This window comes from Saccopteryx bilineata, chromosome 11 (assembly GCF_036850765.1).
Source record: "Saccopteryx bilineata isolate mSacBil1 chromosome 11, mSacBil1_pri_phased_curated, whole genome shotgun sequence".
NCBI classification, from domain to species: Eukaryota; Metazoa; Chordata; class Mammalia; order Chiroptera; family Emballonuridae; genus Saccopteryx; species Saccopteryx bilineata.
In genome coordinates, this window is record NC_089500.1 from 3,055,419 (window position 1) to 3,070,257 (window position 14,839).

The window sequence follows — 14,839 nt, forward strand, 5'->3', positions numbered from 1 at the left end:
TGCCTTGATTGTGCTTTTACAGCTAAAGGAAACATGTATTGCACTTTTAAGCTGAAGAAAGCTCTCAAGAATAGAACAGGGACCTGGTCTGAAGTCTGGTTTGCATCGGGGCACACAGTGTCTTAGGAGACTGTTTTGCTGAAAGGGACACTCGGAAGGCAGTGCGTGAATTTGCATATGTGCTTGACAACAAGTTCTCGGAACTCAAGGAGTAGGATTTGGGTCATCTAATCATTGCATTCAAAAACCGCAAAGAACTGTTCATTAAAAGGCACATGTAACTGAAAACATCTATATGCTGCTACCGTCCACGGATTTCTCAGGCACAGGCCCTCAGCTGCCTGAGTCTGAGAGGACACATTCCCAATGACATACGCCCTTGTTCTAGCCACTGCCACTGGGGGTCTTGGTCCCACCTTCCTGCAGAGCCATCTGGCCGGGTGACGCCCCCCCCCCCGCTCTGATGACACAAGCCGTAGGCAGAGCTGCGGCACACAGCTTCAGGAGCTGGGCCGTGTCCCTCCCTGTATTTATGCTCAAGGAAACAATCCCAAACGTGTGCAGCGAGATGTGCAGGACTATCCCGATGTGCAAAAAAAAGTGCACTTTTCATTTTTAAAGTTAGAAACCAAGTTAACAGCAAAACAGTGATGCAGCCGTAGCCCCCTTGTGGGGACCGCAATTGATACTGAGACAAAGCAGCAAAACTTCCGACAGCAGCCAAGGGGACCCACACAGTGCATGGACGCACATGTCCACGTGTGGGCAGCCCGTGCTCCCTCCCACTGCCCACTGGTCCAGTGCCCTGACACCGACACCCACAGCATGCCTTGTCCGTGTCTACCATTTCTAGAAATATAGCAATTTCAAGGCGGTGGGGGTCAATGTATGACAGTCTAACGGAGTTTCAGGACAAATGGACACAGAATACGTAATGGGGTCTGTGACTGGTGAAGAGTTATACCATGTTTATAATCACAGCGGTAAGTCAAAGAAAAGGTAGGCAAAGCAAACTGCACAGGCTGTAAATATCAGTGAGTCAGGTGCCATCACAATAAATGGCTAATGACGTCACTAGGGTGGCCTGTTAGATTTACTGGTCTTAGGAAAACCTTGAGACATTAGCAGAAATTGTTTAGAATAAGTCATAGAAAAGATGTCACATTAAAAGACTCCATTTATGAGTGTGTGCTAAGTGATTACACTGAGTTGTTAGCTACTGCCCAGCCCTTTCTGAATTACACGTAACAGTTAAAGTATCATAGCATTTTGTTGAAATTCTTTCTGTAAAAGAAATAAACCCCATGTCTGGGTGTGTGTGGTGGGGAGGGTAGAATAATACCTGCACACACTCTGTGCATTCTAGGTACGAAACTCGGAACATGACCAAGGTGGAGTCAGTGTGTGCCATCCCACCCAGGTGGGGGCGCTGTGGCTGGTGCACAAACACTCAGCCGCCCGCAGGCCCCGCCCCTCTGAGGGAGACCCCGTGGACAGAACAGTGAGTGCAGCTCAGGGCCCCAGCACGTCCACCCAGCCAGGGAAGACATCAAACACGGTCTCACCCCCCTCACACCCGACACACCCTGATCATCCATGCCATTAGGAATAGTGATGGCTTTTCATGCTGGCATGTATGCATGTAAGTAAAATTTAAAGAGCAATCTTTAGCAAACTAAGGAAAACAAACACACACCTCCTCCATCTATGAGCTCTTCCTGACACGGTGGCAAACAGACATCACTGGATCCTTACCAAAGTCAGACGGATACCAGTATGAAGTCACATGTGTAGGTCTGCTTGCTGCATACCCTGCCTGTAACTCCTACCAGAGAGCAGTCATACAGGCTCTAGACCACGAGTGCTGTGTATGGGTGGCCGCTGATCCTTGAAAGTGACAACGGTACCCATTTCCCGGGTTTATGGTAAGGCAATGGACTCAAGACCTAGGGGTGGACTGGAAGCACTATGTCCCCTATCAACCACAGGCTGCTGGTATCACTGAACAGTATAATGGACTCTTAAAGCAGGGACTGCGACAGGAGGGGGGCTCCCACCATCCCCCAAAGGAGGCACAGCATAGCCTTCCAGACAAAGCTCCCCAAGGCCAGTCACCCTGCATTCTCACCTTATCTGCACCTCTGGCCACCTTCCTGGTTTCTGTTCTGTCCCTTAACCTTGTGTGGTCTTCCCAAGGGGAACCAGTGACCTCTCGGTGACTGAGGCTGGTGGACTGGGTGTCCTCATGCCACTGTACCCTGGTCTGCTGAGCATTCCCAGCCCGTTGCCTGGAGGTCCCTTCCACTTCTGGGAGCCCCTTCCCAGCCTCTCCTGCAGTTGCTATCTGCCCTCCACCTTTCCACTTTCCAAATTTTCCAAGAGAAAAATCAATCACTTCGATGCCTTCACGTTCAAGACAGGTTAGTACTGTTCACACCTCTATGGACATGATTCTACTTGGAAAGCCCACGGGCATTGCCAATGTTCAAACACAATGAAGGAAAAACCTGGTCCCTGACCACAGTGGCCCTCATTCTCCTGCTCCAAGGGTGGGGACCCTGAAGCTGCAATGCGGTTCTCACGTAGCCGTGGCCAAAGCCTCTGAAGAACAGTGTGTGTCTTTCTGTCCCCTGCCCTACATTCACCCACTGGATACCATGTACTCACACTCGCCCTGCTAACCCTGGGCGACGGGGTCGGCTCAGGGGCAGGCACTAGCGATTTCCTGCTCACCCTCGTGCAGTGGTCTCTTATGTGACCCCCTACTCCCCTGTCCCTCTGGGGCTCATTCTCTCAGACCACTATGAACTTTGCAAAGTGAGATGTGAATCCTCAGCTCCTTAAGTTCTCTGCCAGCCACCCCACCTCTGGGGTGAAACCCACACTCTCCAGAATGAGTTCTTCACCACAAGCCCATGTGCCCGAGGGCCGAACCTGCCAACCGGACAGCAGGACTGGACAGCCAACGAAAAGCATAACCTGGGACTGCAAAGTGGGAAAGAATCTCACTTTTAACTGAAATCAAATTTATGTCAAGTTTTAAGAACAAAACAAATTATCTCAAATTTAAGTGCCAGCCACTTTTTATGACAAATGATTCGACCCAAGAGATTGACAAACACTAAATATTAACCATATTTTTCCTCTAAAAGGGAAAATTCTGATTTGTTTTAGGATAGTTCATAGATGTGTTAAAAGAGATAATTTATGATAAACAAAACCTGCTGAGGAAGAAAGGACAGAGAGACAGTGATCGACACCTGTTCCCAGGGTGGTCACTGGGCCGCCCAGGGCCGTCCAGGGTCTGAGCGGACAGCAGACACAGGACAGCAGGGGCCAGGGCTGCGTAGCAAGACTCAAGCCCCAATAATTACAAGTCAGGAACTAAGGTGTGACGGGTCAGAGAAAAAGGACACACTCGGTTAAAATCCCGTAGGAAAAGTGGTCAGGTCTAGTCACTCTCAGTTACACCTCGCTTGAGGCTCTGCAGTAAGGCACACGCAGCGACATTTCCCAAGAAAGAAAAGAATTCAGGACCATCTCTTGCTCTGTGGAGTTTTCACACACACACACTTCTTGTTAACGGGGAGAAGGTCAACAAAGAGTGTGTGTGACACTCTCTTAATTAAGAGAGTCAAGACGTGATTCATAGAAGATGGAGCCTCATTTCTGCAGATGTTCTCTAGGGAAAGCGAACACACAATTACAAGCGACCACATGGAAGGCCGCGCCTCATTCCACGAAGGGAGCCGAAGGTAGAGACAGCTGCGGCCATGGTCCGTGGGGCCTGGGCTTTCCCTTCACTCTCCCTCTCGCCACTTCCACAGGACCAGGAGCCCTACCCCAGAGAACACAGGAGCAGGCGATCTGAATGAAGCAACTATCTTGTGCTCTCAATGAATGACCAGTGGTCACACACTTGTATTTCCTTCACGGCTAGTTTATTCTGTTCTGCTACCGTCTCTCCCACCCGTGTCGCAGCTGGTGAGAGCCACGCACACGCTGGCAGGAGCCAGGCTCTCCACGGACTCGCCGGCCCTCCGGATGATCACAGAGCTTCCCTAACAAGCTGCAGTGCAGGAGCCCCCGGCATGGGAGATATACAGTTACATGGCCAAGTGTTTTGTTGTGTGATAATAGCTCTAGTGTCTGAGGAATAACTTATTATGCAACAGACTATTCCCCAAAAAATATTTTCTATTTTTTTTTTTCATCTCTGAGGCCTTTCCTCCTTTAAATAAGCTGAGAGAGATACAGCTATATCTAACTACCACCCGAGGGACTGTCCATAGTGACTCTTTGCAGAAAGACGAACCCCAAAGATAGCTTGGGTCCTCTCATAATGACTGGATTTGGGATTCAGCGGCAGCAGGCGGAACAAACATGTTTATCTGGATGCTACTTTAAGAGATAGCAGAGGGAGCGTGGTCACTCTGTGCTCACACGGCTCTGCTAATTGATCTGTGGTCCCAACGCTGATTCCGCCCATATCACCCAGCAAAACAACTCTCTTGTACTGACAAACAAAAGGAATTAACTCGGTTTTTTTTTCCTTTAAAAACGTCTGAACCAATCTGCAATTTTTAATGCTATGGAATCTATTTGTGCTCAAGTCTGCATGCAGATTCTTTTCACTTAAACGCGTTTTGTTAGTTGTAAATTTATCAACACTGACCAGAGGCCTCACATAAGCACCTGTGCAGGTCATGCCTGCCAGGCTGACACAGAAATTACACACAAACATCACGGAAAGCACAAAACCAAATCAAAAGCACAGTTAGAGCTGAGGTTAAAAAATCACTAAAGAAAAGGTCAGAGAAAATTAGGAGACGCGTTCAGAAAGGAATTCTTCTAAAACAGATAGAAACATTACCGAAAAAGAAAAAAAAATACATTTACAAATAGTAGAAGTTTCATAACTCATTAGAGAAAACCTGAAGATACAAATATGTAATCTTCTTTGGGTCCCCCGCCCCCAAAAAAGTCCCACCTGCACTTACCAGAAACCACGACTCCGTGTGGAAGACTGCCCCACTCGAGGGGCATCTAGACAAGTGCCAGGAGACCTTCTGGGGCGCGCTCTGCTCGCCAGGTACCAGACAGACCTGCTTCCCAAAGCAGCCAGGACACTGGCACCTGCCTGCGGCCAGTTGAACTGTGTGCAGGGCAGGCGGGTGCTGCCCACAGGGCACACGAACACGTGGCCTCCCACAAGGAACCCCACACCTGGGGGAAGCCCCGTGGAATCGTCGCCATCCTGAGAAAACTCTGCGGAGGAGCTGGGTCCCTAGGCCGTCCAGCTGACCTTCCAGCCTGGCACGTGCATCCTCTGTTCCCTTAACTGGATCAGCACTTGGAGGAGAGTGGAATAGTAAGGGGTGAATGGGCCCAGACAAACAATACGGTGCTGCCTGTACTTGAAATGACAAAAAGGGTTGTTTTTTTAAATTCATCTTTCTTCCCTTTGGTGAGAACAGGTAAGTCCCACTCTCCCAGCTTATTTAAATACGTGGCACTGTGCTGTCAAGTGCAGCCACCATGGTCTGCTGGACCCTTAGGCCCTGCTCACCGCATCCCGGGAAGTCCGGGCCCTTCTGGCCTCTTCTGACCCCCTCCCCGCCGGCCGTGCAGCCCTGACAGGCACGTTTCTTTCCTGCTCCAGAATGTGACCTCTGTTGGAAGCTTCCACATATAAATGAACTCACACAGTATTAGTCTTTCTCCGGCTGGCTTATTTCACTGACAAAATAGTTCCATTTAAAGTCTAGTCTGATATAATTAGGCTTGTGGCATCAAATTGTTTCAAATAAATACATAGCATATCTAATATTAATATCAGATACTTTCATCTGATTCATTTGATGCGGTGTCATTATTCCTTAAGAACTTCAAAATCACCCAAAAGAAACAAACGCTACCTCTGCTCTTCAGACAAAGAAGTGGGTACCGTCTGCTGCCAATGTGTAATGTCACCTGCATCTAGGATGCCCTGCCACCCCCACAGACACCTATTTGCCTCTTGGTCATCATTCAGAGTGAAGGCAAGTTTGTTCTCCAGGCCCACCTGGGAGCCTGCACAGGAAGCCACAGGGAAACAGGAGCACTCCGAAGAGATCATCCCAGAGCAGGACGCAGCCCATGACTCCCCTCCTACCTTCGGAGCGGCAGACACCCTGGGTGACCAGCACAGAGACCTCCTGCATGCGGATTCTTACTAAGAGGTTTGCCTACGGTCGCCTTATGCGTAAGACAAAATGTTTATGCAGTGAACTATATAAAAATACACAGTATTATCTAAGACCTGAAAAATTTTCCTGAGACACCTTTACAGAAATACGTGTTTTAGAAAGCGGTACAAACTTGTAAAAGGGAAATAAATCTTACAAGCAGTTTTTTGGCATTGTATCTTAAAACTGTCCCAAAAATGCTTCCAGCATCATGCAAAGTTAAGATAAAATTTGATTATATTAAAGGTACTGTTTGACAAAAATCTTTTTAGGCTATACACATGTGCATGCACATGAGATGCGTGCATGTCAAATGGTTGCAACAAAGAGTAATTCTATAGATGGCTCTCATGTGTGAAATCCACTGACTCAATTATAGAAAATACTAAACAAAATATTCAGATGTTAGAAAGTATCACAAAGAGCAAATCTTCAGCTGGGTACCACACCTAGGTTAAATGTCACATTCATCCCAAAAAGGAAAGACTAGTCTTCTTGAGATAAAAACTTCACGTATCAATGACTTCTATGGTACACATGGGTCAAGAGCTAAGTAAGCGATCAGGTAGGGGGAAATCAAAGGGTATTTCTACAAATTAAGCAAAACAATGAAGTTCATCTTTAATAGGCAGGAATTACATATTTTATCTCTCAACTCTATGATATATTTCTTTTTGGGGTTATAATTCCAAGTACTGTAACTAAAAAGAAAATAAAAATAGTGAGTAAAATAAAAAGGAGAGCATCAAGAAAAAAACACAACAATTTAGGAAGGAGTATATAGCTGGAAGAACTACAGCCGCTGTGCCACTGGGGAAAGTCTGACCCAAAGCGGAGTCAGAGAGAGTGCCTAGCTCATTCCGGGATCTGTCACGGGGATGCAATGCACAATGACCAAAATGGCCAGAGTTTGGCTTGAAATTTTAGTCTTCTTTTAAACAAAATGACAAAGTGCAACACAGGATTCACCTTGATATGTGTAATATTTCAGGAAGTATTTTGTGTTACTTTCCACGACTTATCAGAGGTTTATTGTTTCGTACACATTTCTTAATCTTCCCCCATTAACCCGAAATAGGAGCCGGACACCAATAAGAAGGTGAGTAACGGAAAAGAAAGTCGAATTAGGGCCACCTAACTATTGTGTGGAAGCCAGGGCCCTTGGTGGAACAGTCTGCAGTTTGATATTAATAAATTCTACAGGGAAACAGATTTACATTATTAGAGAGGGTACTTACCACAACATATTAAAGGCTTCTCTGGTTCTCATTAATATAGAAGTGACAATATATAACAAAGGGAAGTGAAAATACAGAAAACATTAGGTTGTTTCTATTCTGGTATAGAAACAAATCTCACAAATTTGCCACATAAATAATATAGGACAGTGTGCTATGAATCTCAATTAATGCTTTGAAATTAAAGTGAATAATAATTAATGGTGGAAAAATTTTGGAGTAATGATGAAATATATTGATTTGTAATGGATTAGATTTTTAGGTGTTTCAGACAAGAGAAGCCTGAGAAAGGGGTACATGTTTACATCTAAATAGAATGAAATGTCATTGCCTAAATTAATAATGCAAACTTGAAAAATGGCCCCAGGTTCAAAAGACCAATTATAAAATTCTTCTATAAACAAATCTATATTCACATTTTTCATGAATAATTATTACTACTAGTATTTCCCCACTAATGTTCAATTTATAAAATGAAAAATATATTCTCAAATGGAATTTAAATACTGCAATTCTAATGATGGTTATTTACCTGAAAATAAGTGTTATTATTGGCAAAGATAGGAATTCTCTATAAGGATGGTTTTTATGTTTCTATATTAAATAAAAATCTAAATGGTATAAAATATTTTAAGCAGTCAAATACATGTATCATGGAAAGTACCAGTAACACAAATATGACCTTATCTTTTTAGTAAACAACTGATCACCTTATAGATATATTTGTTCTATAGAAATCATGCATACTAAAATTTATTTTAGCCTGTGAAAGATGTTTTCTTTATTATTCTGAGATAGGTATAGTGAGCACTTTGTTATTAGCAACCAATACAATCATTTTGAACTTAACTACCTGCTAATTTTCCAATCTTTTGCTCATCAACAACAAAACAAAGATATCTGTTGTAAATTCCACGCTCGTTCATAGTCCCCAAATTCAGAAGTATTCAGAAATTTGCAAGTGTTTTGTACTCCTGGCCAAGCTTAACTTATCTTTTGTTCACTAGTGAAAACAGACTCTAACCATATGTACACAGAATGATGATACTCCTATGAACAGAAAATGTTCAAACAATTCACATTCAATAATCAAATTATTGAAGTTTTAAATAAAGATACAATCTCCCTTTTTATTAAAGACTTTAAGCATTTCAAAAGGAAATTTGGTAGATATTAGATTTAAATGTCAGGTGACAGGGACAGTATTCTCAGAAGACACTGTCCCCTTTTTACCGCAGTGCTGAAAGACCTCACACAGACAGGGCCAGCTGGCCACGTGCACGTCTCAGCAGAAGTGATGCTATTTCAGGGAGATCATGTGATTAGGGACAAGTGACAACCCAGCCTTAGCAAACGGAAAACAGAATTTCAAACCAAGGAAATCTGAAATACTTTGAAATACGTTTGTGCACACAAAGACTTGGGAGTCTACAAAAAAACACAGTCCTAATCAGCAAAACAAAATTGAAATCCCAACCTTTGTAGTAATACTTGTGTACTAACAAAGATTCTCTTTTCCACCTTCTGTTAGGACACAGTAAAACATCCCACTGCAATTGTGGCTTGTTAGATCAAGTTTGTGATTTGGCCGAAGTTAATCTTTATACATTTTGAATCAATGTTATCATGTATTTTTTCCTAAGGCAAGTTTTTTTTTTAATTTTCCTACAGTTAAAAATGTTTGTGATTAAACTAACCTCTCAATTCTTAATTGAAAACTTACATCATGGGGGGGTAAAAGCCTTAAATCATACTTTTAAAAATGTCTTCAAAAAATCATGATTATGCACAAAAATTGTTAGGTATAATTGTTTTCAAGGGGAAAGCTGAAAATGGCTTAAAATGTCTAAAAATTTAATAGTGATTATTGTTTATCAACCTTACCCAAAGTCATAAAAATATTAAAATTATATTCCAGAAGAACAGTTTTCAAACCAGGCATTATAGAACGCCAAGGTATTTTAGTAATCATCCAACAGCTGAGTTTAAATTTGATAAATGTTTACCAACTTCAAAAACTGAAAAGAATACATTGTGGCAGATCTTTCGGATCCATCCAGGGGTCATCAAACTTTTTATAAAAACCGCCCACTTTTGCAATGCTGGTCAACCTGGTCCCTACCGTGCAACCAAACAGCACCGCGATTGGCCCATCATGAAAGCTGTAACGCCCACTAGTGGGCGGTAGGGACCAGGTCTACCAGCACTGCAAAAGTGGGCAGTTTTTATAAAAAGTTTGACGACCCCTGCTCGCATCCAGAGTGGAGACTGTAGGTGGGGTGGAGCCTGGGACCACCCAGAAGAGGATCTGCAATGGCACAGGGCTGAGGTGTGTGAGCCAGCCCCAGCTGGGGGTTCCTGCGTCCCATGTCTAAGACAGGCAGACCCTGGGAGGCCCGCACATCAATCAGCCTCTTACAAATGAAGAGGGGCCCACACCTACCCTCCGAGAGGGGAGGTTAGTTCACAGTGTGACTGAGGCTCCACAGAGCACCCACCACCCCTGAACCAGGGTGGACTGGAAGCCCACAGCCGGGGTTACCAACATTATCAACAACGTCCCATCTAAAAATGTCAGCCTGGGAAAACAGTCTGGCCTAGTAAGTTTTAATGTCCTTGGTAAATATTTCAGATTTTAACCATGAAATCCACTTACAAGTGGTAGATAGCACTTAAACCTATTTTATATATGAGGTCCGTACAAGATCTTATTTAAAATAATAGTCCTGCTACTTAAAAAATAACAGCTTGAAAACACAGTTATACAAGATAAATAAAACAGAAAAGTGGTTACAATTTAAGTGTGAAATATAAAATGTATGCAGAAACGGAAAGGAAAGTGTCAGACAACCCAAACCTCACACCTAGAACACAGACTGCAGACAGAGCCAAGCGAATAGCTAAGACAGGTAATCAAGGGAAGTTCTTATCCTTCTCATTTCTTCTCTGTGTTTTACAGGGGAGGCAGCTACACGGGGTGACCTCTTTCATAAGAAAATGGAGCCTTCGATCATGATTACTTTTTAAAGAACTCACATTATCAGCACTTTAGAATTCCTGTGACTACCTCTAACAGCATCCCTATTTTACCAAATTTCCAAGAAACACCAATCCAGTGTTAAGAAAGACAGAACTCATAAAATGTTGGAAGAATGAATAATTAATGAATGAAATATATCTGTAATATCTCTGCACTCTGAGATGACCTTCAGATAACACTTAATGCAATAATGAGGAACACCACGGAGACTGGCAGTGTGTGCACACCCGGAGGAGGACGGACTGGTCGTGTAGAGGGGCTTCCGGCTGCAGCACAGACGCCAGGACCTAACAAAGGTGATGCGTGGAGCCCCCTCCCCAGTGTGCGGAAGGGCCACCAGGGCTGCAGCCCCGGCAAAAGAAGGCTCTCCAGCTCTGACTCAGGCTCCACGTCTGCTGGGTAAGCTCCTGGAACAGATGCCCATTGGCTGCCTGCACCCCCGGGGCATCTCAAGACACCGTGTGAGCTCCAAGCTCACTCACTGGCTCCAGGTGCAACCTGACCCTCTTCTTCCTGTCCCTCTGCCATCTACACACACCTCGTCACTGAGGGTGCCTCACCACTGTCTGAATACCTCTTATCTCTCTACTCCCGTGCTGTGCTGCCACTGACCAGTAACTGCAGCCTGGTGGGGCTGCCGCCGCGACCCTGATCAACACTCATGACCTCCAACAGACTCTGGACACAAAAATGCTGCCCTGTGCCAGCCATTACCGCCTGGTTGCCCGCAGAACATGCATGCGTCTGAAATCCACCCCTCTTTAGAACCTGGGCTGAAATGCTCCCTCCTCTAGAAGGACTTCATTCTGGCTGAACCTGTTCGTTCCCTGGCTCTTTTATTGACCCAGTGACTCTGTGTTACAACTTTTTTTGAACATTACAAGTCACCTATTACACTACAACGTCCTTGAAGACAGAAAGCATTTCCAGTATGGTCCTAATTGCCTGAGGGCCTAGCTCACAGCAAATAAAACGCCATATGCAACTGGACAACTGATTGATTGGGATGCCTCCCTACTTTGGCAAATAAATAAAATCACATGAAATTCAGGTGTCTCAAAGAATTATAAAACCTAAATGTAATGGTTATAAGAAACGGAAAAGAATTGTACAATTTTAAAAAGTCACTAAAATTAGGTGGTGAAATACATTTCTCAAATCAGTAAGTGAATCATGCTTTAAATTATGCTAATTCATGTTGATCAGGAAAAATTATTCTGTAATGGAAAATTTAGCGGGATTCCCATCCCCGGTGGGGACCTGCCTGGTCCACCTGCCTGGTGACCAGCCCTTACCTGTAGTCGCACCAGGGGCAGCGGTAGGGCTTCTCTCCGGTGTGCACCCGCTTGTGCCGAGTCAGGTGAGACTGGGTGGTGGAGGCAAAGTTACACTCGTCACACTTGAAAGGCTTTTCTCCTGGAATAAATCAAAAAGGGTGTACATGAAGAGTTATAAAATTTGAAGTGAAGGGCTAAACCTGTTATTGACAATTAGAAAGAAACTAATTTCCATGAAAACTTTTAAGAATATAGTTCAATGTACTACACATATTTGAAACTCTTAATTACATACTTATTTTCAGGGCGAGAAAGAAGATATCACCGCTTTTGATTCCTATGTTGGAACAGAAGAATGGTCCACAGTCTGCCCCACCGATGTAACTTGCCCAAACGGAATCTGAGTCACACCTTTGGCCTAGACTGTATTTAAGGTCGTTCAACACTCTAGATTACGAGAGCCGTTATAAAAAAAAACTCAATGAGGTTGAATCTATGAAAAAGCATATGTCAGAGATATACTTTAAATATGAAGTATAAAACTTGCTAAAATCTTAAAGTTAAATATGAAGAAAATAATAAAATAAAGCTACAAATTGATAGGAATTAAAATCTTATTAGAAGAAAACTGTTCACTAAGTTGAATAAAAGGTATGGAGGCAAAGAAACATACAACAGTATAAACTGCACATTAACTTTCTCTTCCCTGGGGTGACAGAACAGATCTGTCTTCACACAAGCTTTCCCAGAGTTGGAGCGCAGGCTGGCACAGGACTCACGGCTGGCTCCCTGGGGCCTAATGCCCTAATGGGTCCCTCCTCCTCTTCTACCCTTCCCGCTTTCACAAGCTCATTCGGAGAAACCATGTCATCTCACCAACATTCAATTTCACGAGCTACACTCACAGGTGAGTGCTTACAACATGGCTGTTTAACTTCACTTAGTGTGAATTTAAATTTAAAAACTGATAATGGGGAGAAGACAAGATGGCGCTGGAGTAGGCGGATGTACTAACATCCACCTCCCAGAACCAAAGTGGATTTTTTTTTTAAATAAATTTTTATTAATGGTAATGGGATGACATTAATAAATCAGGGTACATATATTCAAAGAAAACATGTCTAGGTTATTTTGTCATAAAATTATGTTGCGTACCCCTCGCCCAAAGTCAGATTGTCCTCTGCCACCCTCTATCTAGTTCTCTGTGCCCCTCCCCCTCCCCCTAACTCTCTTCCTCCCTCCTTCCCATGTCCTCCCTCCCCCCACCCCTGGTAACCACCACACTCTTGTCCATGTCTCTTAGTCTCATTTTTATGTTCCACCAATGTATGGAATCATGTAGTTCTTGTTTTTTTCTGATTTACTTATTTCACTCCTTATAATGTTATCAAGATCCCACCATTTTGCTGTAAATGATCTGATGTCATCATTTCTTATGGCTGAGTAGTATTCCATAGTGTATATGTGCCACATCTTCTTTATCCAGTCTTCTTTTGAAGGGCTTTTTGGTTGTTTCCATGTCTTGGCCACTGTGAACAGTGCTGCAATGAACATGGGGCTACATGTGTCTTCACGTAACAATGTTTCTGAGGTTTTGGGGTATATACCCAGTAGAGGGATTGCTGGGTCATAAGGTAGTTCTATTTGCAGTTTTTTGAGGAACCACCATACTTTCCTCCATAATGGTTGTACTACTTTACAGTCCCACCAACAGTGAATGAGGGCTCCTTTCTCTCCACAGCCTCTCCAACATTTGCTATTACCCGTCTTGTTGATAATAGCTAATCTAACAGGAGTGAGGTGGTATCTCATTGTAGTTTTGATATGCATTTCTCTAATAACTAATGAAGCTGAGCATCTTTTCATATATCTGTTGGCCATTTGTATCTCTTCCTGGGAGAAGTGTCTGTTCATGTCCTCTTCCCATTTTTTTATGGGATTGTTTGTTTGTTTGTTTGTTGTTGAGTTTTATGAGTTCTTTGTAAATTTTGGATATTAGGCCCTTATCTGAGCTGTTGTTTGAAAATATCATTTCCCATTTAGTTGGCTGTCTGTTTATTTTTATATCAGTTTCTCTTGCTGAGCAAAAACTTTTTATTCTGATGTAGTCCCATTCATTTATCTTTGCCTTCACTTCTCTTGCCATTGGAGTCAAGTTCATAAAATGTTCTTTAAAACCCAGGTCCATGATTTTAGTACCTATGTCTTCTTCTATGTACTTTATTGTTTCAGGTCTTATATTTAGGTCTTTGATCCATTTTGAATTAATTTTAGTACACGGGGACAGGATATAGTCGAGTTTCATTCTTTTGCATGTGGCTTTCCAGTTTTCCCAACACCATTTGTTGAAGAGGCTTTCTTTTCTCCATTGTATGTTGTTGGCCCCTTTATCAAAGATTATTTGACCATATATATGTGGTTTTATTTCTGGGCTTTCTATTCTGTTCCATTGGTCTGAGTGTCTATTTTTCTGCCAATACCATGCTGTTTTGATTATCGTGGCCCTATAATATAGTTTAAAGTCAGGTATTGTAATGCCCCCAGCTTCATTCTTTTTCCTTAGGATTGTTTTGGCTATTCGGGGTTTTTTATAGTTCCATATAAATCTGATGATTTTTTGTTCCATTTCTTTAAAAAATCTCATAGGGATTTTGATGGGAATTGCATTAAATTTGTATATTGCTTTGGGTAATATGGCCATTTTGATTATATTTATTCTTCCTATCCAAGAACAAGGAATATTTTTCCATCTCATTGTATCTTTTTCGATTTCCCTTAACAATGCTTTGTAATTTTCATTATATAGGTCCTTTACGTTCTTTGTTATGTTTATTCCTAGGTATTTTATTTTTTTTGTTGCAATCGTGAAGGGGATTATTTTTTTGAATTCGTTTTCTAATATTTCATTGTTGGCATATAGAAAGGCTATTGACTTTTGTATGTTAATTTTGTATCCTGCGACCTTACTGTATTGGTTTATTGTTTCTAATAATCTTTTTGTGGAGTCCTTCGGGTTTTCGATGTATAGGATCATATCATCTGCAAAAAGTGATAGCT

At 42.9% G+C, this 14,839-nt stretch overlaps 1 protein-coding gene across 2 annotated transcripts in view; it reads right to left on the reverse strand.

Moving 5' to 3' along the window:
* ZNF407 (zinc finger protein 407) overlaps positions 1-14,839 on the reverse strand; it is a 413,239-nt gene that overhangs the window by 123,732 nt on the left and 274,668 nt on the right. For both annotated transcript variants that reach the window (XM_066247609.1, XM_066247611.1), the window contains exon 7: positions 11,801-11,921. In XM_066247609.1, coding sequence (XP_066103706.1) covers positions 11,801-11,921 — 121 coding nt within the window. The remainder of the gene's footprint in view (positions 1-11,800; positions 11,922-14,839) is intronic.